The following is a 27594-nucleotide window of genomic DNA, read 5'->3' as shown; positions in this document are numbered from 1 at the left end:
TTTTGAAATTGAGGATGAAAGCTTAACAGATGCCTGTATCATGTGTTTAGGGTTTTTCTGAGAGTAGTCGTAGCTAAAGAAAGAATCTATGAAAAGACTAACAGAAATTGGAGATATTTTATAGTTTCCTATCCCTTCAAATAAACAATAATCCTCCTTCAAGCACACTCGTGTGGTTTTCTGGTGGATGGGAAGACGCTACGACTTGAATGGACAGGCTTTGGAGAGCTGGTTGGTTAATCATTACTTGGAAATGTGGGCAGGATTGCCTAATAGGAAACAGAGCAGCTGGGATTTTTGTAGTGCGCGTTCCCCAAGTGGAATTACCAGTAACCAAGAGTTTTGTGTTTGATATGGATTGTTATGGTACTGAAGAGGAAACTGGGTGATTTTAGGGAGGGGCTTACCATATACAGGAGGATAAGTGCGAAGCCGTTTTCCTGAGGTAGCCTTGTTCTCTGTAAATGAATGAAGTTGATTTCCCATTTGTCTTACCAGGTTGCAGACTCGCCATAAAGCTTGAAGGGACATTTTTCAAACAGACACAGTCAGTGTATATTATGCATTGGTCTGCTTTTTATTTACTACTGTTATGAGTAACAACAAATACTAAAGCAAAGAGCTCACCCTCCCCCACCTGCTGTTTTTCAGGCCGCCAACTTTTTCAAGTAACAAAGCTCAGCTGTCTCTCTTAAGTCGGTTCTCCTGTTTATGTAGTCTTTGGAAAGAACTTTGTCAGAAAACAAGAAAATGTGATTTGCATTGGCATTTTGGTGCTTAAGGCCAAAAAAATAATTTCAGGCTCATGACCGGAATGTCTGGTGGTGCATTTCTGGTAGAGGAGAGCTGGACACTGCCTACTTGGATGTTTACTTTGTCTTTCATGTTAGATCGCTCTTTAGAGAACTAATTCAATCTGTAGCCCTAATTTTTGACAAACAGCTGTGGCTGGGGTCAACACCTCTACCAAAACAGGAGAGAAAATGGCGTTTTTAATGGTTGGTGGCTTATTGAGACTGCGTCTCAGCCACATTTGATTGAGTGGTGTCTTAGAGCGGGGCTGGAACGATGAGCACAGGAGGGTGGTTTGGGGTGGCTGCAGTACCACTCTAGTACTGTGATTTCAGGCTGTCTCTTTTAGTCCTTGTTAGGGCACACCACTCTTAAATGTCAGGTTTCCATCTGTACAGAGCTGCAGAGGTAGCTTATGATGAATCAAACCTTAAACAATTCCAGGTCCTTTGTAGTAGGTAAAACCATTCATCTTTTATCAGGCAGGAAAAAAGATTTCCAGCAAACCAAGCACCCCCGGGGTGAGCAAACTGCTGAACAGGACCATTTTGAGAGACTGGGCTTGTTTTCTGCTTTGGAAAACAGATCTTGTAAAGGATAAATTTTAGCTGCCTTTGGCCAGGTCTTTGTTTGCTCACATAGTGATGTTCAGAACGGGACTGAAAAAGTAAAAAAAGTGGGAAAAAAAATCTGGCAATATTTTGATGCCTTGAAAAGAAAGCAGCAGCTCTCAGTTTGACTCTATCACTGGCAAAAAGTGCTTCTGCTAGTCCCAGTTATTTTGTTTGTGGTATAAACCATTCTGGCAAGAACACTTCTTTTTAACGTCATAAGCAAGCAGTGCTCAATTTTTTGCTGAGGTCTGCCAAGTAATTTTACTGAGGTCACAGCAGGGAGCATTACTCCAGCGCCTGCTTTGCCAGGGCTGGGAACTGATGCCCCCAGGGATGCTTCATAGCCCTGAAGAAGTGCAGGCTTTTCCAGAACAGTGCCTGGGACTCTGGCCAGGGCCAAACAAAATCCATTCACGGTGGGACTGAGACATGGGTATGAGGGTCATTTTAGTGGCTGTAATAAACATGGTGTTTCCTATAAAAAGGTCTCGCCAGTAACAGCTGAATTGGGAGAACTTTCTAAGAGTCTTGATCATCTTTGCACATTGACTAGCTCCATTGCTGCAAAATGTTTATTATCACTTCATATGTCACCACTGCAACTTCCAGCATGCTGTTGTCATATTTTCTTAACAAGCCACCTCACCACATCACTATCCCTTTCCCACAGCAGCGGAGTTCTCCCACCAACCACACTAAAGGCCTACGGATGACATTGCATGGGGTAGCAAAGGCCAGTTCAACGTCTTTTGTCTTTCACAGCTTGAGAGGGATTGCAGGTGGGCCCGCGGGAACTGACTCCTTGACGTTTTGGGTCACAAAACCGTTATTTTGGGCAGTACCTGAGGGGCAACGGGTGCCTCCCCTCGCGCGCTAACGACCACCCCAACGTACAGGGCGGCGGCCGCCGCCCTGTATCCTCTGGCTCCTCCTTCGCGCTGCACTGAGCATGCGCGCCCGGTGAGGTCATAAAGGTGAGCGGGTGCTGCCCGCGGTCCCGGGTTTAGGGATTGGTCCGTCGGGGAGAGCTGGATTGCGTCTTCAGGCCGCCTCATCGCCGCCAGCCAATTGGAGCCCGCGTTCGTTCTCCGCCTAGGGCTGCGGCTTGAAACCGTCCCAGGGCTGTGGGACAGAGCTCTCTGATTGGCTCTCCCGCTTCGGCTCTCTTCGGGTTGGTCCGCCGATAGCCGGAAGAGACGGCTCCTTCCTATTGGCTTCCCGACCGCGCTGCTAGGGCGGCGGCAGCGTTTTCCGATTGGGTCTCTCTTTCGCTTCGGGGAGACTCGGCTACGCCTGTGATTGGTTACGATCCACTACGGGCATTTCCGTACCGACCTCGGCATTGGTCCCGACAAGGCTCGGATGTTTCCGTGAGGGCCTCGGGCTGGGGGGCTAGCGAGTGCGTCGGGCTCTTCGGCTGGGTATTCACAGAAGGCGCTTAGGGCCATTCCGCAGCGTAGGGCGGCGACGGGCATAGGCGGCTGCGCAGCTTTGGCGCACGCACAGAGCGCAGCGGCAGGAGGCCGGCACGCAGCGGAGTCAGCAGCGGGGACAAAGGGACTGATCGGCAGGAACGGGGAGGGGGGGCCCGGCGGGAGGCAGCCGGCGCCGGGAGGGAGCGGCAGGAGGCTTCAGCTGGGCGGGCGAGTCCCACGTGCCCTGGGCGCCCGGAGAAGCAGCAGCAGCGACAACAACAACAACCGCGCCGCCAGCGCTCTGAAGCCGGCTGAGGAGGAGCCGGGGAGCCGCCGCCGTCATGGCCTGCGCTGCCGCCGCCGCCCGCCGCCCGCAGTGCAGCGTCCCCAGCCTGAGCCGCCGCCAGCTGCCCCTGCGGGCGGAATGAGGAGCCGGGCCGGAGCCGCCGCCTCAGCGCCGCACTGAGGAGCCTGAGTGAGGGAGCGAGCGAGGCCGCCCGGGCCGCTTCACCTCTACTCCGCCCGCCGCGGATCCCACCGCGCCTGCCGGATCCCCTTGCGAAAGGCTGCATCACCTCCTGTCGGCGGATCCGGGAGCCCCGAGATCCCTCCGCCGGGGAAAAAATAGTCCCGTTCCCTGCCGCCTCCCTCAGAGGCGAGGGGGAAGGAGAAGAGAGGGGAGGGGGGAGGAAAAGGAGGAAGAAAAAGAAGAAGAAAAAAAAAGGGAAAAAAGAGAAACCCGGCGGCGGGATCGGAGGAGCCGGGCCGTGAGCCTCCGCCCCATGTGACTGGCGCCCAGGGTGGGGGCAGCGAGGCCTAGCAAACCCCCCTCGCTCGCGGCCAGGAGCGGGAGCGGCGCCGGCGGGGCTGCGGACAGGGCGGAGGCGGCTCTCGGACCCACCGGCGCTGCCGGGAAGGATGGTTGTGTGAGGAACGGGTGGCAGGAGGAGGAAGAAGGAGAAACAGCAGCAGCAGCAGCCGCCGCCGCCGGCGGGCGAAGAGCGCGACAGAGACCGCGAGGGGAGGGGGCTTCCCCGGGGGGGGGAAGGGGGGAGCCCGGCGTTTCATGTGGCGCGTCCCGCCCGTCTCCTCCAGCTGAGCGAGCGAGGGAGCGGCAGGCGGGCCCGCCGAGCCGCCGGGACGAGGCGGAGCGGGAAGGCAGGAAGAGAGAGGTGATCGGGGCAGAGCGGGAGCGGGAGACCATGTCCGGGCGGCCCAGGACCACCTCCTTCGCGGAGAGCTGCAAGCCGGTGCAGCAGCCCTCGGCCTTCGGAAGCATGAAAGTTAGCCGTGAGTATCCTGCCGCCCCGCGCGGGGGGGTGGCGGGTGGGGTGGCTGGCTGTCCGTCTGGCCCTGCCGGGGCTTCTCCCCTTCCTCTGCCGAGGCGGGAGGCCGAGCCAGCGGCCCCGGCCCCGGCGGAGGCAGCTCCCTTTCTCTCCCCTTTCCCCCCCTCCATTAACCTTGAATAGGCGCACGCCGCCACGCTCGGGGCCTCTTGGACAAAAATGCCGGTTGGTTTGTCCTCTCCCTCAGCCTCAACCGCTGCCAGCGTTGGAATGGGCCTCTCTGTTTAATTAAAAACCCCCTTCCAAACCCCCGCACCCCCCCTTTGTGAAACCGATTGGGAGCTCCATAGCTTGTATTCCCTTTTTATTCCAACCTCTCTCCCCGCCCCCCCCCCCCCCCCCCCCCAAAAAAAAAGGAGGAAACGAATTGCGGGCACGCAGGTATGGCCGTGACATTCACGTTCATTATGTGTTTTTAACCGCTCCTGGCTCCGAAGGAGAGAGCTTGGAAGATTTTGGTTTTTTCCCATGCACCGTAGATCGGGCGTGAGCACCTTTTAGTCCAGCCCGTTTAAAAAAAAAAAGGGAGAGGGGGTTACAAAAGGTGTCTCTCTAATATTCTCCAGGCTCTGGTAAAACGCTCAATAGAAGGGATAAGAAAATGGTTATTTTGACGTGTGAGCCTATGGAGTACCTATTTCAGGCTCGGCATGCCTTTTCCAGTTTTCTGATCAGAGGAATATTTTTAAGAATGAGGCCTGTGCTTTATTCTGCACAGGCATGTTGGAAGTTGTGTTTAATATGTGCCCGTCCTTCATATTCTGGCTTGTGGGATTAGCTGGTTTAGTATGTGAATGAAAAATATGTATTAAATACGAACGAATGCACAGGGTGAATGGAAAAAGGCCCTGTTCTGAGTTGCTAAAGACTGTCTATATGTTTATAATAGGGAATTTAACTACTGATTTGAGTGTGTTCATATTAACAACTAAATTGTTCTTTCAGATTCATATTAATAGTGTAGTTTTGAGAGATATTTTCCTTCTTGTGGAAACGCATGGTGGCATCTTTATGGGACCTGGAATGCTTGATATGCGTTAGCGTTCAATTGATCTATTTGATACTTGCGTACAGCCACACCTGACATGGCTCTGTGCGTGCATGCGTGCATATATATTGCATTGCTTTAGCCATTTCACGCCAAAGAGCTCTTAAGATTGTGAGCTTTTTGACAGGTCAGGAATTTTGACATTTTTCTGCACCGAAATGTCTTCCACTGCAGTTGAAGCCTTGAAAAAAGCATTTGGCTCAGAGTCTGTGGTCTACCTTGTATCCGCATGATCAGCGTGCCTGCAGCACTTCGAAAAGCATGGGTGCAGTTAACCTGTATTAGCAGCATAGGAGTGTGTGTTTGATCAGGTCCAGCATTAGCATTTATTTAAGGATTCTTGATTTGTATGGAGGAAAACTGGGTGACTCCATTTTAATTTATTGATTTACTTTATGCGCGTGTGGAATAGGGAACAGGTCTTGTTGATCAGTATTTCTGCAGGTGGCTGTTGAAACCAAGCGAGACCTAGGCCTGTCATGCTCAGCAACTAAAATTTGTCTTACCCAAGCTCTACAGTTTAATTCTTGAAAGGTCATTGATGCTCTTTTCCCATTTATTTGAGGTCAAAGACTAAACAGATGCTTGCCTGTGAAGAGGGTGCTAACTGATGCAGACTAACAAGTTTGCAAATACGATTCATTCCCAAGTGTATAACACCGAGGGGGAAACAAAGGCCGTAGCATAAAGCACACACACTTGTGATAACCCCCACAGTCGCTCTAGTCATGTGCTCCTGGTCCTTCTGCTGTCTGGAAAAAAATGTCAGAACAAAGCAAGAGAACCACAGGCAAGGACTCTGTGGGAAATGCAGTTTATATTTTCAGTTAATTCATCCATGTAAGACAGTCCAGGAAGTTAACTTTTTATTTTGCTTTGTAAGGGAGAAAAATTCCTGGGTGTCAAAAAGGGTTATATTTTTCTGGCTCTCATGAGTTATGGTAGCATCTTATGGCATGGTATAGGGAGCTAGCTGTTACCAGTGTTGAGGGCTTAGAAAAAAAATTACTTGTCGTGAACAGAGAGTTTGCTGGGCTTTTCCATTTTGCGGTATATTTACAGACTGATACTTAGCTTTCACTGAAAAGGGCTCAGAATGCAATGGAGACAAAAGAGTCCCTGTGAGGTAGGCAGAAATTGATGGCTTGGTATCTTCCGAGTCTCTTGGCCATCTTTAGTACCTCTGTCTTAGTGCAGGTCTTTTCAAAGTCATTAGGGAACAGAACCTGACTTGTTTGATGTTGACCTTTTTGCTTATTTTTGTGTAAGCCTGGAGTAGCAGTGATATTAAATGATGAAGTCACTCTTGCTGTGGTGTGTCTGCAGCTATTGCCACTCCTTGCTGAGCACGGTAACGGTTATCTAGAATGGACAGATCCAAGCAATGAGGAAAGGATTGATAAGTAGTTGGAGGAGGCCTCACTGACCCTTGTGTTACCTGAGAGGAGCAGTACTAGAACTGTACAGTGATTGCTCTTTTCCCCAGGGTATATGGGGGAGAAAGAGTGAGCAAGGATTTTTCATCTCTCCCCTGTGTAATTTATTAGGTTTAATTTATAAGACTTTGTTCTCAGAAGTTGGTAAGAAAGCCTGAGCCATGAATGAAAGAATGGGAGATTACCAACCGCGGCTTCTCCTCCGGTTTTTGGGAAAGATGACGTTCCATGCATTCTGCTCTCATTGCTCTGTGGTAGATGTTACAAGGGTTTTAACATCCCTGCAAGAGTAGGAACCCTGTGGCCTTTGTGTATCTCTTTCAAGCCATACCAGCATCAAGAGTACCTTCTGAAATCTAACTATTTTTTTGATTTTTCTGTTTATATTTGGGTGGTTTTGAAATCACTCCACCATTGTTTCTACCCCACCAAATGGATTTCTAAATTGAAGTAATTCTTAAGTAGGCTTTTGTTTGTGTGGGTCTATATTGCTGGGTTTGTAGGCTTTCCCTGCGCAAAAATGTGCATCTGTTCCTTGTGTTGAGCCTGTCCCTCAACAGGAGGGAGCTGAGCTTCCAGTTTTCCCGTTGCTGATACTACAACCTCCTGGTTTTAGTATGAGGTATGAGCTTGAAGCTTTCTTTTGTTCTTCACCTAGTTGTTCTTGCATTGAGTCCAGATGTACATTGTTTCCCAAATGGGACAAAAATAATCCTGAAATATAAAGGATAGTCATGCAACACATGACCAAAAATATCTGTATAAAAATAGAAGTCTTGAAGTTTGCAGTTTGAGAATTTTCATCTAATGACTATGGAATTGATTATTTCTTTTTTTCTTCCTTGAGCTTCTGGAAAATAAGTATTTCAAGTAACACTGAGACCTTGTAGACAGCAGTACTTATTGTAACCATAGCCAATTATCTTGCTGGTCTGCAGAAAATAATGTCATGGCTAATGCTTGCCATGAAGAGTTTTTTGCTCCGTGTGTATCATGGCTCTGTAATTGGTTATGCAGAATTTGTTAACTTGGAGGGTGAGGAAGGCAATTTTATTTGCTTTAGCTAATTCTCATGTTGTACACATACTCTTGGTTGCAAAATCTAAAGGACAATCTTGTCATAATTAATTTTGGACTCTCTGGAAGAATGTTACAGTGGCGCCAAACTTGGTTTTTGTTGAAGTTTTTCTTCTCTTCCCTTCTCTTCTTAGATTCACTGGGTTTTTGTACTGTATGATGTCCTAAAAGCACAGTGGCTTGGTAAATCTACATTGCTGTGTGCTGTTCGCACATGGTACTGCTGCTGGCATTTAAGTGTCATGCATCTTTCGTTAGTGTAACGACTCTTTAAAAAAGTGGCTCATGAAGAAATAAAGGCTGGGAGGCAGTTGTTTTGTTGGTAGCGACTCCACAAGCCAGGACGTAAAAGTGACTGCTTTTTAGGTAGCATGTGGCATCTAGGTGACAGTTTAGTTTAATACTGTGTGATGTCCATGTAGGCGTGTAGGAAGAGCCTTGGAAAAGAGCACCCTGGGCAGCTTCAGTGAGAAGGAATGAGTGGGGCTGTTGAAACTGGCAAAACAGCTGAGATAATGCCACGTTCTGTTTCTCAACCCAGTTAGGGTAGGGCCCTCTCTATTGCTTTGATAGCAGTTTCTGCCTAATTGGTTTCTGAAACTAGAAGCCGCCCATCCTGCTCTCCTTGCTGGAGAGAGGAAGATCACTCCCTTCCAGAAGCCTGCTGAGTGTTATGTGTCTGGCTGTCGCTGATCTAGCCCTGTCCAGCTTTCTGACTGCTGCTGGGTGAACAGCTTTCCTTGTGCCTGAGCTTGAAAAAATTGCACTAGCGGGGTCAGCTAATGACCACGTGTGCTACAGTGAGAAGTGTCTCATGCTATAGTGCCCTGAAGTCGTGTCTTGCAGTCTGAAAAGGGATAAAATAGCTGTCTGCTGTATTTAATTCTAATGCTGCCAAGGTGTTTTCTGTTTATGCATGACATTAGGGGTAGTTGAGCAGAAAAATAACTAATAAAAAAGTGAGGCCTGTCAAATGAGAATTTGATTATTCTGCTGTGCCCCCCACATCTTTTTTTTCCTGTGGCTTGGTGGTTTGGTTGGGTTTTTTTCTTGTAAGACATATTAGGGTTTATCCTGAACCTTTTCTTCTCATTCCATCACTGTTCTGCACATTTCCTCTTCCCTATGCTGCTTTCTGGAGGTGATCCTCAATTGTATTATCACTTGATTCACCTTTCGTATTTCTTAGCAATATTTTAACCATCTACACAGCTGTGGAAACCCATATGGCTTATGGACTATGTTCCTTGTCTGTATGCATTCTGGCTCTGGAAGTTGTTGCATCACTTATCCATTAATTTGATAGGACCTTGTAGGTGTCACAAAGCAGTGGTGGTTTATGTACTCTGATCTTTTTCTTGGGGGATAAGAATAGAAGTAGTTCTTCGGTGTATGTTGCCAAAGATCACCCCACGGGCTGGAGGGTTTCCCTCTACTGCCCCAGGAGTTCTTCTATCTAAAATAGCACTTAAAGATATAATACATTAAAATCAGAACATAAGGGATTTTTCCAATATTGGTGTCCACTTTACTCATCTAGGTCTTCATAATGATACAAATCTGTGGGATATTGGCTGTTGCTGTTCCCTCACCCCATGTTCTTTCTTGAACTGGATGGATGAGTGATATGAAGAAGATTCTGAAAGCCTATAAGGTGTCTGTGTCTGCAAAAAGCCTGCAGTTAAAGCTTCCTGCTGTGACCAACTCTAGCATTTTCTGAAATGAATTAATGCTAAACCCCTTAGTTATTTGAACACATGGCTAATGATGTGCAAGGTGGTTGGAGAACACTTGCAGCCTCTTGGTTCAAGCTGTTGGAGTCTTTTTGTTTTGAATGACCTGGTGAGTCCCATTTTAAATTGGATGGTCTGTTACCTTTGGAGTTTCCAGAAATTTCTATATACTGAAGACTTGAACATTTTTCTGGAGTTCTCTCCCTTTTGCTTTTGTTAAAAAAAATTAACTTTACTCTGAGGATTTTTAATCACCCATAGCTAGTGCGGGAAGTGCTAAAGTGGCTGTCACCTGCAGAATCTCTGTGGCTGGTGGAGTTACTTGATGGCTTTCTAAATTCAGTGAGCATTGGCCCAGTGCAGCCTTGAAAGACGAACAAAAGCCTTAAAGTCAAGCAGCTATGACAAGGAGCTTATTGAAATTTTAAATGTCTCACGAAACAGTTCTCATTTTTCTTTGACCCAAGTCCATACAAAATTCACAATTTTGTCTTGTCAGCACTTTCTTCAGTCAGCCACGCAAATAGATGCACTTCTGTTTATGTATGTTGGAAATAAATGCTAATTACAGCTTTTACAGCATGGTAAGAAAAGATGCTCCCTCAGCCATGAAGGCTCAAACCAATAGAGTTCTGTATAGGTCAGACCACCTCTTTTTAGGTGTAAAACCAGGAACCCCCTTGGCACTTCTCATCTCATGGAGGTTGTTGTGGAAGTGCTGCATACTGCCTTTGGGGAAGACATAAGATTAGAGGCATGATGATCTCTGCCACTTTATATTTTTGAATTGATTTAATGTGTAGCCATATATCGTATGCATTGCAGCCATCTGGTCTTAAGGTGAGAAAGGCGTGAGACGTGGTAGCAAGATACACCTCTGTGAGAAATGGCTACAACATCATAGTCATGCTCAGACAAGGCATTCCTCAGCAGTTATGCTGTATCTCGTTGAACAGAAGCCTGAAATGAAGCTCTACCTGAACCTTTTGCAAACTAGATTTGGGTAACCGCTACAAGCAGAACAACTGCTTTCACCAAATCTTCAGCATCCCTCCTGCCTGCATTGATACTGGCTACCATGCTGTAGAGAGAGTGTCAGTTGTCTAGGTGTAGTCCATGAGACAGCGCATGTTTGACTCAGTCCTATGACCACTAACAGTGCTGCTGTGTGATGTTCTGTTTGTACAGTAGGAGAGATGAAATGAGGTGATTTCAACAGATATCCATGTTGGAGACCTTACTGAAAGCACTTCTATATTGCCCTCTGAGAATTGTCAAAAACGTGGATGCCTATAGGAGTCATACTGACGTGCCTCTAAAAGAAGTGGACAGTGATTTTTCTTGTACGATTGTTGCTATCAGAGTCTTTTCATTAGGTGCTCTTTCCATAGTTGACATGTCTGTTGTTCAGGAAAGGAAATAAAGCAAAGCAGTTCATTCTGTACTTTCATCTATTGCAGACAGGAAGTAGATCTAAGCATTTAAGGCAATTTGTGTTCTCACCTAGTCTGTCTTATAATGGAAGAAAGGAAAGTGGTAAGATAGCTTGTCAATGTCAAGCACTGAGGGCTTTTTTTTGAATGAAAGCCATACAGCAACAGCTCCTTCCGAAGGAATGGCACCTGTCCTTGCCAGGAGTGTTGCCACTTCTCCTTAGCAGCGGTTCCAGTATTTTCTGGCTTAGCCTCATCAGCTGAGGGCCTGTTAACTTAGTATCAATACCAGTGCTTCGTGCACATGCACTTGACTATTGAGTTGATACTAACTGGGTGAAAGCGAGTTGCCACGTATCTTCCATGTGATTAATTGCTTGATGATTTGCAAGGTTTCTGCATCAGTAACGTGGAGTCCATTTAGCTGAAGGAATAACACTCTGGGGTTGCAGAGAGTCTTGGTGCCTGCCATAGGAAATACACTTTATCTTGCTTGTATGACCTTACAGCTAAGAAAACCTTAGCTTTGTAACTTTATAATAGGTCTAAATAGGGCCAAGTGTCTTATGCTTTGTAGGTTGTAATGACCAACGTAGTGATGTTGAAAGTAGTGATGACTGTTATGCTAGTATTATGATAAGGTTGAGTTGAATTATTTAGAGCAAACTGCTAGTATTTTTCCTTTGTTTAGGTAGCTTCTGTTGATTTTATTTCTGAGTCTGGAAAGTGTCTCTTAAACATAATGTATCACAGGAATGTGTAGTGGTGTAGTTACATTGCTTGACACGTCTCTTCAGGCAGTTGGGCAGAATTGAAGAAATGTGCGAGTAGTTCAAGTGCCTGACAGTAGATGATCACAGTAAGAGACCTGCTGATCAGAAGAGAAAGGGAAGATATTCCTGATTGATACCACTGGCTAAGTAACGCTGTAGAGGGTATATGGGACTCAGGAATACTGTGCTGCTGTGCATGCATGAAGTGTTTTGAGTGTAGTGGCAAAAGTTGCCACAGGCTTTTGGATCAGAGCACTTAGAAGGAGGGAAATTGGGTGTTGGCTCTGAAGTTACAACCAGAAGGGAAGCAGCAGCTGAATTTTTCCAACCAAGGCAGACTTCTTACAGCCACAACTGTAAAACATTGTCTGTTTTGACTTTTTTAGTAGGAATATAATTCTTGTCGGCTACAAGCCCTGTAGTTCAAAGAAGTATCTTTTGCCAGGAATGCAGGCAATTGTTTAATTTTCAGACAGGCCAAGAATATGTTTTGCAGAAAGATAAACTAAAATGTGGCTGTTGCTGCAAGGAAGAATATGATTTCTCTTGCAGTCTATAAAGAGGAAAGACTATTTAGTTGCATTTGCTAGCACCAATCTGTGTGGTTTTCTTGATTCGCACCCTGTTGCAAGCAGTTACATAGAACCTATGTTATTACTTGTATTCCATCTCTCATGTGCTTCATTTAAGTATTTGTTAAAAAAAAAACCAAAACCCTAAAAAAACCAAACCCACAATGAATTGACCTGTATGAGTGGGTTTCCTTGAGGGAGGAAGGGGACACAAATTCATCAGCCTAAATAAACAGAATATTTGGTTGTTGGCCAAATAAACATGAATCATTTGGCATGGATCTGTATCCCTGTGAATGGAGTCCATAGCCATAAATGAATTTCTCCACATTTGTGGGAGGTTGAGTATCAGCATCAGAAAGAATGTTTTGTGCCTTACTGAGAGGATAAAAGCTTTCTGGCAAGGCATATTTTTTGCAGGTGGGTTAGATGTAAGGCTTCTGGAATGGTTTTTCTTTATATATACAATTGCTCAATTGAAACCTAAAGAAGCAAAAAATAATGTCCTGGTGAAGATCATATCTGTTGACCGTTTCACTTCTAATCTTGCAATCTTAGTCATGATTGTATGTACTGGCTTGGGAACTATGGGTATGTATAGTGTAATGCAATGTAGTAGTTGCAAGTTAATGGTTTTTTTCCTGTGTTCCTTGGAGAACAGAGAAACCTTACTAATCAATTTTCAGTTTTAGAGACTTTGACATAGGTTTACAAAAGTTGTTCATTTTGGATTACATGTTTTAGTAACCACAACGGACTGCAGAGTTGATTTGAGTCTTGGGGAAATACTTTAAAGGCCCATGGAAAGCTAGGTGGTTTTTACTGTTTGTCTGGTTTTGTTTTCTAGTGGATCAACTAGTGAATGTACTAGAGACAAAACCATGAGGTTTGTGCAGAATGGGAGAACGTTACTATTCCAGAAATTTTGGGCCTGAACTATTGATGATATTTGTTAGTGGCAGAGCTTTTACTGCAGCTCCCAGAAGGGAAGGTACTGGCTTTTTAGGTTGAGCTCAACTTTGAGCTTGCTCTTCTTTGATCAGTGCAGCAGGCATGAGTTAGTTTGGGGTTGTGTATAGATTTTTATTATGCAAGTGACATGGGGATGGCAGTTGAGTATGTTTGTTGGACTCTTTACGTGTCTGAGTAATAAAGTTCACCAGTGAATTCTCTGAACGTCATTCAGTTGGGGTGTGTTTTAGAAATGTAGTTGGCTTAATAGAAGATCTTCATAGAGTAATGAGTGCTACCAAATCTGCAAGTCTCTTCTGCTTCATGATATGCTTAACCTCAATGGACCGAAGCTTCTCTTCATCTGGAGTTACTGGCTTTCAGTGTCCATGAAAGCTGGCAAGGGCATCTGTGGGATCTGTGACAGCAAAAGAGTGGCGGCTGTTTTCCCAGGAGGCACATCTGAAGTGCCTGCGGGATTTGGCAGGCAGGTATAGATATTCTTGAGGCAGTAAATGATGTTTTCTGTGTGGTATCAATGCTTTGGCTTTATGCAGTAGCCTGTGGATTTTTTATAATATGCTAGATTATTTTTTTCACTGGTAATGCTTGAGCAGTTCATGATTAACTGTAAATCTTGATTATAGTGGGCCAGCTCTAAAAGGGAGTAGTGCAGAGATATTAATGCTATGTCCATAACTTCTCATATTGAGGCAGTGACACTGCCGCATTTCAAAATATCTGGTGAAAGCCTAATTTTCATTCTTACCTGGTGGCATAATTACAAAATATAAATTTCTTGTAGAGTTACCTTGAAACGTGTAGTAGCTGCGTATGCTTTTTAGTTTATTTGGACACTGGGGGCATTGTTTTGGGTGGGTGTGTTTTGTTTATTTTGTCTTTTTGAAGAGCAGCTAGAATCAGGAAGGGGTTCCTGGCAGACTGGGTCAAAATCAGTAGATTCCAGATGAGAACAGATCATGATAAATTGTCCTGTAGCAGCTCCTTTTACTCTGTTACTTTTTATGTGTATTTGTGAGTGTAGAGGGCAACACACACACATGCATTGTCAGAAATATGATATGGAGGGGAGGAGATGATCTATGTTTCTGAGATCTGGAATTTAAACCTAGACCATGTGTGAAAGCTTTGCTTTAGAACTTATGCTTTAAAGCCTTTACAGACTGCTTTAAAATGTTCTGCCAAATCTGGGTGGACTAATTGCACTTCTGCAGACCAAACTTGGGAGTAATGTTTTAATACTTGAACAATAATTGTTTTGTCAGAAATAGTGAACTGTTTCTCATTTGACTTCACATGATACATTCTGTGACTTGGTAATATCCTATCCCACTAACATTAACATTTAATTTTGATGCTGCTAAGGAAGCTGCGTTGCAACTTAATGTGCCATCTTCTATCACTCTAAATGCCTTTTTCGCTTTGAGTGTTGTGGCTACGGGCGACTTCTGGGAGACTGGTTGCAGGTTTTGTGTTTAGGTTGTCAGCAAGCCAATTGTTAAAGAACTTACTGGTAAGGTAGGAAATGGGATTTCTGACTTTAATAAATTGTCGGGATTTTTGTGTGTATATGGCTGTAAAATTGATGAGTTTTAAAACTCATAAGAGATTAGTTTTCAATTAAGGATAGTGACTATGACTTTAAAACAAGACTTTGCTTTCATTCAATGAGTTAAAAAGTTTTTGGTAGAGGGGAGGCTTGAGACACGCTGAAAAGGTGCTGCAAATACTTGCAAAATAACTAGCGAACTTGTAACAATCTGTACTGAACTCTGGGATTCAATATCCATGGATTTTTTTCCAGGATATTATTGCAAAAGCAAAACAAACACCAAAAACCCCAAACCAATTATAACCCTGTACTTGTAGCAGGTGTACATCTGTCTCTCTTTTTTTTTTTTTTTTTAGGAAATTATGGTTTCTCACTTTTTTTTGACTAGGTGATTTAAGCATTACATTGAACCATTCTTACTCTGTAGCATTGCTGCGACTAACACATGGAAAAAGCATGGGGATTTGACAATATTGTTGATATTTCAAGCTAGGTTTGTGCTAATGTAGCCTACACTGTTACAGAAAGGCTGTTTTAAATTTTGGGTAGGTTGAGTTTGTGCCTTAACATATGAGCGCAAAAGTTAATATTTACTTTCAAAGCTGCTTCTGGTATTCTTGTTTGAGTATCTGTGAAGACTGGTAACATGTACATTTTAACTTCCTTATTTTGGCTGTTCATGCTTATTATGCAGCCCGGTGTCTTCTGTACTGTGGTGCTTTACATTTCCCAGCATTCTTGTGTACTGCTGTGCTTCTAGTGAAGTCCCAAAGTCCTGTTGCACTGGGGTTTGCTGGTGTATGGATTCATCTGTGAGGGTGAGCAGTCTTCAGCTATGCCTTGAGTCTTTGTGACTGGAGTGAGCAATTCTGGCGGGGGGCGGGAAAAAAGGCTAGTAGGAGTGACATCTCTGTCTAGTGTGTTAGTATGCCAAATATTTTTCTGGGAAGTATGAGGAAGAATGAAAAATATGAAAAATATATTGATAGTCCATTAAACTGTAAAACTGGTGCAGGGTGTTTATGCAGTAAGGAGAACAAAGTGTCAGTGCTGAAGACGAGACTTTCTAGAAGAGTGCTGTACATAGGATAGTACAGTTTTGTTTTGAGACTATAGATGCAATTTTTAATGACTGTAGTATTTTTGAAAGAGCTGTTATTTCTAAGTATAGCAGAGAACAAAGGCAAGTGTTTCTAAAAATTCAGATGATGTCCAAGATTTTGTCAGGAAAAATAGTTAATAAAGGGGTGGGGAATTTGTCTGCAGATGAAGAGGAATAATGAGCTTTCATGTGACACTGAAGAGAGCAGATGCTACTGAACTCCTCGAGATTTGTTTGTTGAAATCCCTTGAACTCCTCTGGGCATCTTGTGTGCTGTTTTACTTTGATTTTTCATTCTGTCTATATTGATATGAACCCACTCATACTTAAAAAACATGCAGCAAGTCAGGTAGTGATTATTTGACTGTTGCTGTTTCTTACCACTTTCTTCGACCCTGCTTGCATGGAATTATTCTGTGTGTGGAATCAGCTCTGCTATATTTGTTACTAGTTTCCATGCATGCACCAAAAGTAAGTAATTAAACATTAAATATACAACTACCTCATAGTACCGTTCTCATGTTTTTAACTGAAAATACAAAAAGTTAGTGCAATAATACTAGCATTCTACCGGATTTGTAAATTATATATGAAATGTCCTCCTTTGTAAAATGTACCTCTTTGGATGTCCTCAGATATACTATATAACATGTAACTTTTCAAAAGGTGTGAAAAATGGAGCTGAACTGTAGTGACTTATTGGAATTTAGACCAATCTACTTGAGAGTCTGTGCTGCTACTGAAAGTTCAAGTGTATGCTCTGTAGAATGCAGGAAGATAGGCTGGTGCAGTTGTGAATCGCTTTTGATTCATCTTGTCATAGTATTAAGAGAAATATATTCATTTGTGCTACTAAAAGAGAAATAGCTGAAATCCTCTAGAAGTTATTTGAAACTGCCCTTTTGAAAAAATATGGTACTTTTCAGATTCTTACAAAGTGACCCACACAGTGGCTGTTCTTTGAAGAAAAGGATGTGTAGACCACATAACTGAAACCTTTTAAAAGGAGATCAGCCATGGAACGTGCTGGTAAATGGAGTCAACTGTGTGGCGTGAAAATACTTGTTTAAAAACACATTATCCACTAAAAACTTCAAATGTGTACTTTTATGGAATAATGTTGATTTTTTTTTTTTTTTCTCCAGTAATTCAGTCACAGCATCATATTCATTTTTCTGGCTTTATGCAGCTGAGAGCTCTCTTTTCCCATACACTGACGTTGGACAGAGGCAATAAGATGCAATGCTGGAGAATGATGCAGTTTATTGTTAGGTAAAACTACAGAATGTGCTTAAAATATATGGCACGCGTATATATAATTTAAGATGTATCTGCATACCTCCTGTTAATTGCTGTGGTGTTATTCTTTGGGTGTTTGCTTATGGCTGCTCTAGAAGACAGGAAAGTGGATTAGGCAACACCTTGATCTGACCAGTACGTCTATTCCTAAAATGAAATATCTTTATATTGTCTGTGGTCATTTTCACACTGTTAACTATTTTGTATATCCTGGCAAAAATTCAGGCTTTCGTTTGTCTAAGAAGGGTCTGCAGCCGTTGTAAAATAAATGTTCTTTTGAAGTTAGTCAGGTCTTGTGGCCAAACTAGAAGGAGGGGTCAAGGGGGCTCTGCAGAGTTTTCTTAAGTGTAGTAGTAAGGGTTTTTTCAGCTGATCTGAGTAAACTTTCTAGACTTGCGGACTGCATTCCCTTCAGAGGCGCTCCAAGGACATTTAAAGACTGTGTTCAAAACAGCCTTGATAAGGCAGTGGTACATAGTAGAATGAAATTTAGCAGGAGCAGATGTAGTCTATTAGTCTTCAGTAAGACTTGGCTGCACAGATAACAGGGTGGGGGATAACTGGGAAGGTAGGAGATCTGCAAGCAAGAACCTGGAGTTAGATGTTTGTGCAGAGGCCATGAATCAACCCATGTTGCAAAACCAGCAAATTTTTTACTGGGTGTACTAACTTCTTGTGTTTTATATGACTTTGCTGTTAGCCTGCTTGCTTCTCAACATGCTAATAAGCTGAAGTGCAGCACCTAGTTTTGGTATGGTACTGGGGGAAGAATAGTCTGCAGACAAAGGGGAATGATCAGAGATCTAGAAAATTTGCTCTAAGGGAAAGCTGAAGGTACTTTGGATTATTTTCTTTAGAGGAGACTGAAGGGAGATTTCTTCTGCTAACCTTCTCTAAATATGGTAAAGATAGTTGGAAAGAGGAGACTAAGCTGTTGTCTTCTCCACTGGAGATGAAACAAGTTGTAGGCTTAAACTGCAGCAAATGTACTTTAAGTTAGTTGAGTCAGCTTTTAAGAGCAATGGGAGCACTGGAATAGATTGGGAAGGCTATCAGATTCCTGGCAGTGGCTGTTTTAAAGATGAAGTTTGCCAGGTAGTTTAGATATAGAAGTTTGGAGGAATTTTCATTAAGAAAGCTGTGGTCCCTTAAGGTCTTGTCTTCTGTGATTCTGGTTATTTCTGCACGGTCTTGGGATGAATTTCATTATAGCACACTGATCCTATTCCGTCTCCTCTTGGGATGAAGTAGCCTCGTGCTACTGGCAGCTTGCTGGTAGTTAGGGGATGTGAAGATGAGGATCTGTGGAACTGGCCACAGCTTTAACACTTCAAGACTAGATAGATTATAGAAAGGTTAGCTTCAGTCTGGGAATTTAGCATATGCAATGCTTTGTCCTAGCCTTGGCATGTAGCTCTAATTTTGAAAGAATCATAGAATAGTTTGGGTTAGAAGGGACTTCTAAAGGTCATCTAGGCCAACCCCCCTGCAGTGAGCAGGGACATCTTCAACTAGATGAGGCTGCTTAGAGCCCTGTCCAACCTGACCTTGAATGTTTCCAGGGATGGGGCATCTACCACCTCTCTGGGCAATCTGTTCCAGTGTTTCACCACCCTCACTGTGAAAAATGTCTTCCTTATATCTAGTCTGAAAGAACTTCCTTAGCCTTGGAGTTTAGCTAAATGTACTGTATTTGGAAAAACTTGGTATGGTTGGGGAGTCTCTATTTTTAGTTAGAAGTTTAAATTGGCTCTGAATTTTGTTTTTTTGACGTTAAGTGCTGTTCAAATGAAAGCTTGCTCTAGTTCGGTAGTCCTGTACTGCAGTTGAGAACCACAGACTTTCTGTGGGGGATCTCTAGAGCTTGCTTCATGTGGGTCTTGAGAGAAACAATGCTTTCATTCAATTTTTGATCTTGTGGTTTTTATGTCAACACAAAAGAATTTAGCACAAGTGAAGCTCTGAGCAGTTCTTCAAGTGTAGACCAGGACCATGTTGTAGTACTTTTGTAAGTATCAAGCTTATGATAGGGGGTGTGTGCCCAAAAGAAGTTACAGTATAAATAAGTTATTTTGGCATATAATGCCAGTGCATGAAGAATATTCATCCCTTAATCCATAACTGCCTATTCACAGTAGTCACTTTAGTTTTTATTTAATAAATGGGCAAGTGTCTGAAGATTGCATGTAACAGTCAGATGTTGCATAGAATATGAGCCAGGGAAGAAGATAAATTCTTGGGCTTGCACGTCTGGAGTGTAGATAGATACGTTCTTTTTTTTATTAATGCTCTGGTTCAAAGGACCTTGAAAATCAAAGTGTTGCCTTTTGCCACTTCTTTATTCCTTCAATTTTTAGGGATTTTAATTGACTTACACATACCTATTTGACATACCAGTAAGAAGGATGTGTGAAACTTAAGTCTAGAGTTCTCACATGAGAAACTGTAAAGATGCTTTCGAGCAAAAATGATCATCTGTACTGGTATTTGGTGTGGAAACTTTGGGTAGAACTAAACATGAATTTTTTTTCTATGCCTCTCAAAACTACAGTCTTATTTAGTACACATATGAGGTTATTGGGGAAGGCTGGCATCCTGAACTACTGTTAATATAACTTATTCTAAAATTATAATTTGGTTTTGTAAAATTCTGTTGATGCCTTCCATATTCCAAGTGATTTTGAATATGCAAGAATAGATCAATATCAAATTTTTTTTCCTTCTAATCTGCTCAAATGAGAGAGAAGAAATGATAACCCTGAAGCCTTATGTCAAAATCCTCCTAAAGGTACAATAATAGTCCAGAATGCCTCTTATTCTTTCCCTTTTAAATCTTTGGCTGATGAAAGGAATCGACTGTTAGCTGCAAGAGAGGCTCTTGCTGGAGACTGTTGTACTTCATTTCTAGGCAGTGCTTTGCTTAAGGCTGTGCTTAGTGTTTGCTCTGACTTTGACATGCGCAAAACAGTCCATCTCTTAGATGGCTTAGATTGTCATGGCATACTTTTTTTTTTGTCTGCAGCTGTCATCGTCTGAATCAGGAAGAGTTTACAACTTAGGTATCGTGGAAAATTTGTTCCTCTTCCCAATTGATAGCTGTGAGAGACTGGGGTGCTTCTCTTGAGATTCTTGAGCTTCAATGCTGTGACAGTGACAAGAAGTCAACAGAATAACCTGGCATCAGAAATGGCTGCTAGGAAAGAAGTAAGGTAGAGCCTAAACAAGTGGCCTTTTTGCCTTACTGGAATCATTCAGATGACTTGAGTTTTCTGAAAATAGAAAAAGTTAAAAAAAAAAACCAACAAACCCAACCAACCAAATGGAAAGGCAGAAAGAAAGAAAACCCCAAAAGCCAAACCCAACCCAAACAAAAAAATCCCCTAAACCCCTTGCTCTTCCCTGATCTTGTTTTTGAGTTCAGGATGCATTAGATGAGTATGAGACAGTTGGTACGCTAACTGAAGTTGTAAGGTAGTGCAGATCTTATTATTGAAGTAACATTTTCATGGATAAGAAATTGGAGAGAAGTACTTTTCCTTCTCTTCCATGTTTATCAAAATATTAGGAACTTCCTTTTTGTATAAAGACTCTTGATTTAAATGGTCATATCTCACCTTCTTGTTCCTTTACCTTTGTTGTAGTCAGTATCTGTGCTTGAAACCACATGGAACAACAGCTCTCGAATGATTATCCCTGGGAAATGTTGTGTTTATTGTTTGTAATGCCAGAGTTTAGCTGGTGTTACACTCACATGGGTTTTAATGTGGTTTTCAGTTTTATGCAAATAAGTTTTACAAATAGAAAAATGTCTTTTGAGGGAAAAGAGTAAGTGGAATGGCAAACTTGAAAATGGGTCTGGTTTAAAGAATGCAGTGATGCATCTTTGGATTAAAAAAAGCAAGCAATGATAATGTGAAGTTTCAGATCCAACTAATAAAAATGTGGGTTTTTAAAAAAATGTTTCTGAACTTTTTTCATACTGGCTTTCAGAGCTCTTTAGAGATGGTGGTAGAAGCATATGCAAATGGATAAGTTTCCAGATTTGGACTAAAACTGATATGCAGATCAGTGGATCCAGCTGGGAAGCTTTTAATTGAGCATGTTAATTAAGTCACATGGTGTACCCAAAAGCACTGCTTGGTTATAGGGGAGAAGAACCCTGTAGAGCAGAACTACAGCCTTGTCTGTGAGTGAAGGAGAAATACTTCATTGTACCACCCTTCAAACTCTTGCCAGTGGGAAGAGAATATGAAGTCTAAAGTGATTCAAGAAAATTTGAGTAACAGCAGAATCTTGCCTTTTCTATTCTTAAACACTCTTTAATATGGGGCAAATTCTTACTTTCACTAACGTGAGAGTACAGTACTGTGCAGGAATACCTCAGTGGCCATGATTACAGGTGTCTTAGAAATAGCATGCTGTAATGTGGAGAGCTCACATATTGAAAGCCTGTCATTTGGAAATGTGCATGGACAAGGCTTTGCACGTAGATGTCGGTATGACTGGGGTATCTGAACAATACAGTTGTAAATGTGGTAAGTGATTCTGTGTTGCGTACTGCAGTGGAGACGCGGAAATGAGCAGAGTGGGAGTTGCTGCTGCTGAGGCTGCATGTGGAGTACTGCATGCCTGTCTGATCACTTAGGCTCCACAAAAGGGGAATTCAGTCTGAAACACAGGCCAGGGTTATCAGGTGAAAGTCAAACCTGGAAGTGAAACTGGTGATATTTGTCTTAACTTCAGCAAAATAGTCAGGATGTTGACTGTATTTTTGTTTTCCTCTGTAAATACTTTGAGGGCAGAGTGAGCAAACATTAGTTTAGTTATTGCTTTTACTTCCATTAAGTACAATGCTTGTGTTAAAAAAACACCAAAAGTTATTGATGTTATAAAAGGATGTATTTTCTGTTTTAAAAATCTGTATTTACTGTTCTCCCCACCAAAAGAAAACCAGATAAGCATCTTAAAGACTTACCTTGATTGAGTACACACTCAGGGCTATACAATATAGAAGGAAGAAGTTGGACTTGGGGACCTAAGAGATCCTTTTAATTTTCTGTTTATAAGATATATATGAGAAGTTTAAGCTGAGAGGCGTTCATGATTTTAAAACATGATCAACAAAATCTGCCAAAACACTACTTCAGCTGTGCTGAGGGGATGTTCTGGCATATAAGGAGATGTCCTTTGTTGTGGCTTGAAGAGAAAGCTTTTGCTGTTCTTTTTAAAGAACAGTTGTGTGCCTTCAGACCACTAAAGTGGCTGGAATAAAGCTAAAATGAATAAACAGAAACATACTAATTTAGAAATGTTCCATACATGTTCATGAACAACTTTGTGGCTAGTAGTAACTAGAACAGCTATGCAACTTCGTTAGCTGTTGAGTTGTCTTGACTTCAATTGAATTTAGGAACTTTCTGTACCAGGAGACTTGTTCTCCAGTTTCTCTCCTGTTTAAGATTTGAGGCTGGTACAAAACTCCCATTTTATCTCTACAGTAACATCAACTTTTTCCCTGAATGTTTTCCCTGAGCAGAAAAGCAGTAAAAGAAACTACGCTGTATTGAATTTGTTTTGTCCAAGTTTTCTACCATTCTTTAAGAGGCATTAATATTTGTTGTTGTTGCCTCTAGTACATGAGGAATGCCTACTGACTATTTAGAGGAATCCCCTTCTTGTTTTAAAGTTCATAACTACCAGTATTCTGGTTGTAATCCAAACTCAGGGACTAAATGATTATTATGCAATGAGTTATGTCTCACTTGAAGTTTAAATTGCTTTTAGCTGTCAACATTTGTGCAGCCTGGTTTGAAGCTGGATTATTTGACATTTAGAGGGGAGTTGGATATAGGATCTGACATGAGAGAATGTACTAGCTAGTACTAAGTGTTAAGATGTAGTGGAAACCAAGCTGATTTGAAAATACTGTAGACATGCCTTACCTTCTGAAACTTAAAGTGCAGTTAAATTTCTGTGGTGTTCTTGAGAGGAATGGGGTTATACTGTTAAAACAGTCTTCTGTAAGTCATCAGCATGGATATTTAAATTCACTGTTTTACAGTATTTATCTATAAAGCCAATATATTGGGGAAGAAAGTGGGAGAACTGCTTAAAGGCCATGTTTAGTTTGTGTTTAATATGGAGAAAGTATGTGTCGGGTTTTGTGCAGAAGACCTATAACAAAATCATAAGCCTTATAATGAAGGGAGCTAGATAAACTTCCCTGAGATCTATTTTAAGTACACTTTAATCTCTCCATCCAGTTTTCTTCCATTTGTTTTTCTTAAAATAATTTTTAAAGTGTCTCTCTTTGCTTTTAGTGAAAGTATTGTGTTTTAGGTGTGCATAGAAGAGTTCTTCCTCTAATCTTCTTGACCTCTTTTATCAAAGGATTTTATGGAATAAAAAAAATTGATAACAAAACTGGTTTTGGTCAGAATGCTACACCTATTTCCACTTACTGTTCTCAAGTCCCTGACCTAGTAACAGCAAAACCTTTCCTTGAGAGATTTTTAGTTCAAGATGTTAGACAAAAATTTTGGACAAGTTAAGACTGCTAGAGTTGAATGTGATTTGATTGTGAAAATTTGTTTGCTAGTGTTTCTGCAAGTGAGAAAGTTCAGTATCGTGTGTACCCAAACAAGATCAAAAAAAGTTCATTTTGGCAGGGAGTTAAATCTAATTGAGTAGTAAAACATCAGTACAGTTTGTGCTGTTTCTAAGCATAGGTAGACTTGATGAGCTTTTATTTGGATCATGACTTTCTTAACTTGTCTTTATTTCAAGTCATCCTGGGCTTTGATAAAAGTGCATGCAAGTATCTGCTTCTCATGGATAATTTATTTATAAAGCATTGTTAAGGTGTACTAATTTTATTTGCGGTATCTCTTCCTCTCCTTGTTCACTCTCCTACCATGGTGGTTCTGCAGTGAACATTTTGGCTAAACTCTTGGGGTTTATTTTTGTGGGTTTTTTGGGGTGTGGGTGTCCCATATCCCACCCCCCCGCTCCCCAACTGACATCTCATAAATGGCTAAGCACAGCTTTAAAGGAATCATTACAGGGATTTTTTTGTTGTTTGTTATTATGTTCCTTCAGGAACATGGAGTTTATTGTCCTTGGACAGTTGAGCTTTATGCCTAACCAGTCTGGTGCCAGTGTTGCTTGTTGCTGAAACAGAGGCACGCTTCTGATCCTGTGGGATGCTACCAGATAAACAGCATTGAGAAGACCTGCCATCAGCACACTGAACTCTTGCTTGTGTCTGAGACTCTTGTGTGTCTGTTCCATGAAAATACCATGCTTGCTTCGTCCTATCAAGTAGTCCAGAGTATGTATGCACTTTGTTTGTAGCAGATAAAAAGAAATTGTGATACGTAGAAATGAAGTACCAGTTTAATGTGCTCTTTGAGTGTGTGTCTGCTGCTCTTGGTTATTGTGAAGCTTTAATGCAGCAGGCTATGAAATTAATTGTATTTACAGAGTAACTACTTGGTCATTTGGAGTAGCTTCCTCACTATTTGGTAGCTTGATCACTTCAGGGTTTAGAAGAAGCGTGCTCGAGTCTTGGCACAGCCCTGCAACAGCTTCTTGAAAGCCTGGCGAGTCATGTCTTCTGGCTATGAGGTGTCAGACTCTTCCAGTGCTGTCACATACGTACAGTTTATAACCGGATGTAAACAGGCTTGAACTTCTAAACCCTGGCTTAAAGACTTCTTTCTTGTGGTGTTTTTTCATTCGTGTGTTTCCCCCCTCCCCTGAAACCGAAAGTACTTGTCCTTATTGATGTAGAACCATCTGGTTTTGAACTTGACTATGAGTGAGTTCACTGAACCTGCAGGTGGAATGTGAGGTACTAAGACATGTAAGTTGCTGCATATATCTGAGAGTGATATTCCACCTTGTAGTGAGGCCATAAAATAACCAGTTATAACGAAGGTGTAGAATGTTTTATGTGAGTTTTGTGTGTGGCCAACTGTGGCTCTCCTTGGTTTACTCTAGCTGCCAGCACGTTTACTGCTGGTGGGTCCGGAAAGAGGAATTGAGGTTGGCTTACCTGTATCTGTCTTGGACATGTGAATTCAAATTAAATATTCATCTACACTCTAGGAACAGAAATATTTATTTTGGCCTAATTTTTGTAAATATGCTTTGTCCTTTATGTGCTGACAAGCCAGGCTCTCGGTCTGATTTTTATGTAAAAAAATCATAGTTAAAGAAATATAAACTCTAATATCATTGGTTGTTATTTTAAAATACAAAATATTAAACATTGTATTTTTTTAATGATTTGTGATAAGAGCTAGCTGCTTTCTCTGTTGGGAACAGTACAAAGCACATGGGCTGTATGTCCTTCCACCTCCTGATCTTGGCTTTCATATTTCTCTGTGTATGTGCAAACTCTTCTGTTTTGCCTCCATACTTCCCTCAGTACACACCTGAGTTACAGTTGTTGTTTTTGGCTGTGATCCAGGGCTCAGAATTTATTGTTTTGCAGAAAACCCCCAATTTTTCTACACAGAATCCATTGAAATATAATGTGGCTGCCATCCATTGTTCTGAATGTGAGGCTGGTATTAAAATAAAAATGCTTGCGTCCCATTTTCTTCTCTTCCCAGAAGAAGTAGAGTTATATTGCCATCACATGCTATGTGTCCCTGGCATTCCCCTTCATGGTAGAATTTCATTTGCTGGGAAAAACAGTAATTTTGAAAGTCGATAATTATCCGTGGAGTTCCCTACAGAGAGATTTTTCTGTGAAATGTTGATGTCTAAAATGGTGGCTGTAATTACTGCTCCGAGGGTGTGAAGGGTTTCAGGTCTCTCAGTGTAACTAGCAAAGAACACAAGTATATTTGAACTTCACAAACTGTCTTAAAGAGCCAAGATCTTTGGTTAATGCTGGCTATTAGGCTTTTTGAGGGCTCTCAGAGGACTCTCTTGCTTTCATCTGTATACTATATCCACTTACAAATTCTCAGAACATGCAGTGTGCTTAGGGAAAGCCACTGTTAATTTGTTGAGGCAACACTAGTTTATTTACACAGTAGAGTGGTTGAATCTTTGCTTTAACAGTAAAATTTTGCTATATACTTAAATGTGTGGAATAACAAATGTTGCTTCTCTAAATTTTCAAAAATATCTTCACTGTATTTAGCTTGTCCTTAGGAAGCTTTATTCCAGCAATAAACATGGTGAGTTTCTGGTATGTTTGGAATATTGAAATAATGACACTCTTAATTTTCTACTATGGAAAGAGTTGTGAAAGTATGTATTGCTTTTTAACAGTTGTTTCTTGTGTTGTGGTAACAGCTCTAAAGATGTTACATTTGGAGTTGCCAGAGTATTGTGCAATTTTTTTTTAGCCTCTGTATGGCAACCTACATACCAAATGTAATGGTTGATAAAATCTTGACTTCCATTCAAGTTTATGCCTTGTTGACTTGCTGTCTAGTGATTTATTTAGTTCTCTGTATGTGAAAGGCTGAGGTCAAAAGAAGGTAAAATATGTAACTTTTCTTCAAAGAGTTGTCCTCTAGCATGATGAATCTTTACTGTAAAACTTTGCTTTTGTCTCTAGGGTTGCTGTACAGTAGCTGCAAGCCTTCGGATGACACTTGTGTTGAATGTGTTCCTTCCTGCCATGGAGCTGGTGGGAATGTGCTCTCTTTCGGCAGGAGTTAGTGTTACTTCACTGTGGTAGTACATGTTTTTGAGGCTGAAAGTAGAGTTTATAGAAGTTGGAAGCTGTGTTGACAGCAGACATCTTGTAAGTAGTGGAAAGTATTCTCTTTCGAAGAGGCTCTGGTCTCCTGTGGTTTTTTCATGTAAATGTGCTTTCCTTCAGCAGTAGCAGTGTCGTTTCATCTTGGTCAAGCCCTGCTACAGACAAGGGAAAAATGGTTGGACTTAAGAGATGTTTAGTCTAAACTAGTTGTTCCTGAATTTGTGTCGCTAGATGGATTGATCTGTGGTTGGCAGAGCGCTGTGCACTGAGGAGGTTCCAGCTCCAGTAAACCTCTTCATGGTTAATTTTATTTTTTTTTGCTTTGTGGTGATGGGGGGAACCACTATACAGCATTTTGCCAGAGTTCGTGGTAAAATCACCTTGTGATATTGTGACAGCTTCTTACGTATTCTAGCTTAGTTTCATTTTATAGATGGGAAATATCAGAGTTTTCAGCTTCCCTGTCTGAGCACGTACGTTTCTGATGAGCAAAAGACAGCAAGGTTTTCCAAGATGCTGTTTTGTACTGCATTTTGTCTTTTTATGCCAAGTAGTGTACAATTTATATCTGTTTTATATAAATAGTGTAACAAAGTTGTGGGGTGTATATGTCTTATCCCAACCCCAAGGCATACTGAGGTTGTTACAATGGTCATATTTAGAATTAAAAGATTAGGTGATGGTCTCTTTTTTTCCCATCTTT

General features: G+C 42.0%; 1 protein-coding gene across 2 annotated transcripts in view; it reads left to right on the top strand.

The window, feature by feature from the left end:
• Window positions 1-3391: 3391 nt before the first annotated feature.
• GSK3B (glycogen synthase kinase 3 beta) overlaps window positions 3392-27594 on the top strand; it is a 150424-nt gene continuing 126221 nt past the window's right edge. Inside the window, exon 1 of one of the 2 annotated variants that reach the window (XM_075107197.1) lies at window positions 3392-4111. In XM_075107197.1, the coding sequence (XP_074963298.1) occupies window positions 4024-4111 (88 nt within the window). In that variant the 5' untranslated portion in view covers window positions 3392-4023. The remainder of the gene's footprint in view (window positions 4112-27594) is intronic. The other variant, XM_075107206.1, reaches the window with a different exon arrangement.

The sequence above is a fragment of the Phalacrocorax aristotelis genome, chromosome 1 (assembly GCF_949628215.1).
Source record: "Phalacrocorax aristotelis chromosome 1, bGulAri2.1, whole genome shotgun sequence".
In the NCBI taxonomy this organism is placed as follows: Eukaryota; Metazoa; Chordata; class Aves; order Suliformes; family Phalacrocoracidae; genus Phalacrocorax; species Phalacrocorax aristotelis.
The sequence above is the reverse complement of the archived record's forward strand: the minus strand, read 5'-3'. Positions and strand labels throughout refer to the sequence as shown.